The sequence below is a fragment of the Amphiprion ocellaris genome, chromosome 19 (assembly GCF_022539595.1).
Source record: "Amphiprion ocellaris isolate individual 3 ecotype Okinawa chromosome 19, ASM2253959v1, whole genome shotgun sequence".
Lineage (NCBI taxonomy): Eukaryota > Metazoa > Chordata > Actinopteri > Pomacentridae > Amphiprion > Amphiprion ocellaris.
This window is the reverse complement of record NC_072784.1, coordinates 7,004,431-7,009,679: the sequence shown is the minus strand read 5'-3', so window position 1 is coordinate 7,009,679 and position 5,249 is coordinate 7,004,431. Positions and strand designations below refer to the sequence as shown.

At 38.4% G+C, this 5,249-nt stretch overlaps 1 protein-coding gene across 1 annotated transcript; it reads left to right on the top strand.

The window, feature by feature from the left end:
• Nucleotides 1-2,104: 2,104 nt before the first annotated feature.
• ndufa6 (NADH:ubiquinone oxidoreductase subunit A6) lies at nt 2,105-5,172 on the top strand. Its single transcript, XM_023293092.3, has 3 exons — nt 2,105-2,277; nt 4,640-4,755; nt 4,957-5,172. The coding sequence occupies exons 1-3, from the start codon at nt 2,139-2,141 to the stop codon at nt 5,086-5,088; spliced, it is 387 nt and encodes a 128-aa protein (XP_023148860.1). The 5' UTR covers nt 2,105-2,138; the 3' UTR covers nt 5,089-5,172.
• Nucleotides 5,173-5,249: the final 77 nt, after the last annotated feature.

Here is a 5,249-nt window from a genome sequence, read left to right as displayed (position 1 = left end):
CACTTGTGCACTATATGTTTAACTTCAGTGGCACCTGCAGACCACACATGCTTTTGTTTTTCTTTCATTTTGCATTAACCCGATTGCATATTCATTTTTGATATGTGGTAGATTTGAAACCGGATAAGATATATCGATCATTCTCTTTGCGTAAAGATCTGGGGAGTTAGACTAACATTTCACACATTCACCAGGTCTCAACGCTTTTTTATTGCAGTGATGGGTTTGTAAAAATACACAAAGCGCGCATAACAAAAATCTTTATAAACAAGATCACGGGATATTGTGCAGCTTTTATACATTTGCAAATTTGAGGGACAGCCATGCAATTTCTGCCAACAAAAACGATTTTCATGATTTTTTTTTTAGGTTTATTTCATTTTTAAGCAATTTATTGTAGTTAAGACACAAGTGAATACATATTATTAAAACTTGCTATATAAGGGTTATATTGATGTAAAGCAAATTTAAAAAACTCCAAAAAATAATTGCACGACAGCATGTAAAAATGTAAGAATATGTCCTGGCAGACTTACACAATGGTAGATCTTAAAGGGTTAAAAGTACGACTCAACCTTGACAAATGTTAATATAGTGTTGTTTCATGTTAGTTGATTGTGTTTCAACTTCTAAGAGGCTATACTTTTTGATGTTGCTTTTACAACAACATTCCATATTCCATTCAGTTTACTCAGTTTACAATAGCTTTAATTACTTTGGAACTGGAAAATATTGTTAACACCAATGATATGTGGTGGAAGTTTTCAAAGGGCTTGCTAAGTAAAAATACCCAAAAAGCAATGTAAAAAACACAAATTAAAATAGTTAAAGTGCCTAAGTAAATGTAGTTCAAGCTTTAAAGTACTGGTATGGTGCCTCTGACTGACACATTATTATTCTAGTATATAGCATTATATGATAGCAGCGCGTTCTTCTTGTAGCTGCTGCAGGTGGAGCTAGTTTGAACTACTTTATATCCAGTTTTATAATCAGGAGCAGCAGATCAATCTTGTCCCATGATGAAGTCAAATCAAGTAATCTTTATTTATACAGCATCTTTAAAACACTAGCCGCGGAGCCAGAGTGGTTTGTAGTACAGAAACAAGACTAGTGTTCCAAGATTAGATATTAAGATTAAGACCCTAAAATGGTATTGATGATTGGGATTTGCCTGAGTATATTAACTGGGATTAATGAGAGAGGAAACAAATCTGTTTTCAGCTTTTGAACTTTTTCTCGAATCAGATTTTTTTGCTGAGATATTGAATCATTGGAACATTTATTGAAATTAATGAGAGGTTAAGAGAGAGAAAAAAGTCACTTTTTGGTGGAACTTTTAATAACTGAAAGGTGATTAAACACTGTTCTTTGGAAGAAGCCAAAAATGTTGGAAACCAGGCTTAACAGTTGCTGCGTTTTTAAAGCTTGTTATAATATCCTGTGTAAAAATTTCACCTTAAAGTAACAGTCAGATAAATGCAGTGAAGTACAAAGTACAATATCAACTACAAAGCAAGTACAAAGAATCAGAATCAGCTTTAATGGCCAAGTACGTACACAACATGCAAGGAATTTGGTTTGGGCTGTTAGTGTCACCCTCGGAATATAGAAAGAGAATAATAAAAAAGAAACTATAGAAAGAAGAACGGGAAAAAATTGTAATAAAAATAAATATAACAATATATACAGATATTTACAAGCTAGAAAGGAATATATAAACAGTAGTGCAAAATGATAATTGCTACATGATGATACAGTGCAAAAAGTAGAGAATGCTGTTCATAGTGCAAAAAGTACTTTATTTATCCATTGGAATACTGTATATTGTACAGGTGTGGAGGAATGGCTCAGCAGTTTATTAGGGTGATGGTAATGTGGAGGAAGCTGTTCCTGTGTCTGCTGGTTTTAGTGTACATGGCTCTGTAGTACCTGCTAAAGTAGAATTACTTGAGAAGTGTAAAACTGCACTAGAGTACATTTCCTGAAATACTTTTCACCACTAAAGTTTCGGGGGAAAAAATGAAAGTGTTCTGTACTATTGCTGGCAGTGATCCTGCATTGAAGCATCCTCACCTGCAGGGGGCGCCAGCGGCATCACCGACCAGTCAGCAGCGGAAACAGCAGCAGCAGCGGCAGACATGGCGTCCACAGCGGCGACCCGAGCAGCGGCTGCTACTACTAAAGTCGTTAAACCGATTTTTAGCCGGGACTTGGATGAGGCTAAGCGCAGGGTCCGGGAGCTGTACCGAGCCTGGTACCGAGAGGTCCCTAACACAGGTATGTGGGTCTGCTGTGGACGGTAAACGGTGTTTAGACGGCGACGTTACCGTCAAGGTCGAGTCTATGTGGATATTAGCCGCGAGCTAACAGCTACCTGAGCACAACAACACATTTACCAGAGGATATTTTCTGTGGACTAGTTCATCGAAAAGTTCGTTTTTCTCTTGTTTCTGCGTGGCAGGCTAACAACCTTTGAATTTCTGCTCCATAACGCTGGTGTGACATCTTTTTCAGGACTGTATCTTTATGTTAGCATACGACTTATGGGAGGTTACACGTACTGATACTTGTGTAAATCAGCGTGGGTGCATGTCTCCCTGCTAAACTGTGTTCAGGGTTTATACTTACACAAGGAGTATGGAGTGTGGTGGTCAGGACGACACTTTCAAAATGACCCTTGTGACTCCCTTTGTCAACATCCAACTGCATTTCCCCCCCTACTTCTACTTAAGTGAATATTCCTGGAAACTTCAGTAAAAAGCAAATGGGCCTCTCTTTCTGATTCTTCAAGACATTTCAGCTCTCATCCAAGATGTTTCTTAAAACCTGTTTAAGGTGGTTTGGTCCCTCAATCATGATTAGACCATATAAACTGATCAGGCATAACACTATGACCACATACCTAGTACTGTGTTGGCCCCCTTTATGCTGCTAAAACTCCTCTGACCCAGTGGGGCATGGACACAGGACCTCAGGAGATGTTTTCTGGGTTGCCAGGTGGGACCTACCAAGATCAGGCTTATCCTGGTATAACCCACAGATGTTCAATTAGATTTGAATCTAGGAAGCGTGGAATCCTTTGCTCTGTCGTGTTCCCCAGGCCACTCCTGAGCAGTTTTTGCAGTGTCGGGGTGCATTTTCCTGCTGAGGGTGGCAACCGGTAACAAGGACTACTGGTGCCATTGGGTAGGAGGTTGCTAGACCTGTAATGTTTAGGTGGGAGGAACATGTCAAACATCCACATAAATGTGAAGGTTTCCCAGTTGAACGTTGCATTATGACAAGCTGATCGATGGTGTTCACTTCATCTGTCAGTCGTGAAGCGTCAGTGTGTCAATAGCATGTTACTGTTTTAGCTGCTGCAGGTAGAGCTCTAATTGCTTAATATCACTTAATAAGTTTTCAAATTAGGGCTTAACGAAGCTTCTTGGATGAGAGATGTCTTCAAGAATGAAAAAAACAAGTTCAGTGGCTTTTTACTAAAGCTCCTTGGATCACCATGACAAGGATTCCTGAGAATCCACACAGACATTAACTTAATGTTTTTATTCGGCTCCAGATTCACAACAAAGCTGCTGTAAATTGTGCTGCTGACAGATTCGAAGATGTTCTTTCTATCACTCCCATTGTGGCTCAGTGTTGTACTTAAAGCTGGTCATATTATCAAGTTGTCAGCAAATCTGAAAAACCGAAACCAGCGTTAAGTTTGTCTCTTGACCCTCACCCCAGCTGGTAGAGGCAGATGGCTGCTCACCCTGAGCCTGGTTCTGCTGAGGCTGTCTTTGTGTTAAAAAAGAGTTTTTCTTTAACATTGTCGCTAATATGCTTGCTTAAAAGGAATCTTTGCATTAGTTTTTCATGTGTATCTTTGTACGATCTCAACTGCAGTTTTAAAATTAGTCAAGTTATTCGCAAGAGTATAATATTGTAGGTTCATAAACCTAACATTCGAGCCATTTGGGTCAATTTGCATGAATATTATTGTTCGGTCTTAAACTTAACCTTCAATTTAGTAGGTAACTTTGTGTTTTATGTAGAGTCATAACTATGATATTTAAACGACTGTTAAATTCACATAATAAATTAGATTGTAGAGTTTTAACCTTCATTTTTACACTTGTTTACACATTGTCATTTTCCACAATATTTTTAAAATGTCTTGTTTTGTCCAGTCAACCAGTCCAAACTCAAAGACAGCAGACTGTCAAAGAAAATTGTAAAAAATGATTTCCTGGATGAAGGCAGAAATTCAGGCTGATCTAAATCATGAAATCATGAAAGTATATTATTCAAATCACAGGAGATGCAATTTGTCAGTAAAGTTAAATATGATACAACATACCATTCTGAATGTGGCATTGTGGACGTAAAGGAAGAAGATTGTTTGGTACAGATACGACATTATCATTTTTTATCTTTTTCAGTTGAAAAGAAACGCCATTCCCTCTAAAATTGGGAGTCATTACAATTGCAATATCTGTAAAAATAATGTGTCTGTAGTATCTATCTATCTATCTATCTATCTATCTACAGTATCTGTCTATCTATCTATCTATCTATCTATCTGTCTGTCTGTCTGTCTGTACATACTGTTTAGCCTACTGGAAAAAAGTGACATTTTGTTTGTCTTTCTCTTTAGTGGCAATGTTCCAGCTGGACATCACAACACGTCAGGGAAGAAACAAAGTGAGGGAGATGTTTGACAAAAACAAGCACGTCACCGACCCTCGTGTGATTGACATGTTAGTCATTAAGGTAAGAACTGCCTGTTGCTAGTCTGCGGTTTCCACTAGCCATACATGCTTTAACTTTACAAATTTACTGGCTAGTAATTTGGTTTTTTTGAGGCAGTGTTTCATACTTTGCCCAGTACCTGATCTCAGTGTTGGTTTGAGCTACACATTTATTTCAAGGTGTGTTGAACTGTTTTCCATTTGTATGTTGTTTAAACCTCAGGGGAAAATGGAACTTCAGGAAACAATCCACGTCTGGAAGCAGAAAACCCACGTAATGCGCTATTTCCACGAGACCGAGGAGGCTCGTCCCACCGACTTCCTGTCCAAATTCTACCACGGTCATGACCCGTGAACTGTGTGGCTTTCAGCTGACCTCTGACCCCTTTTTGCTTGTGTCCAGTCCTTTATTGTAAATACACACTTAACACTCAAATAACGGAAGTTGTGTCTTTTTCTTTGGTTTAACTGGGATACATTTTAAAGGTACAGTTCCATTGAAAACTCCCTTTAAAG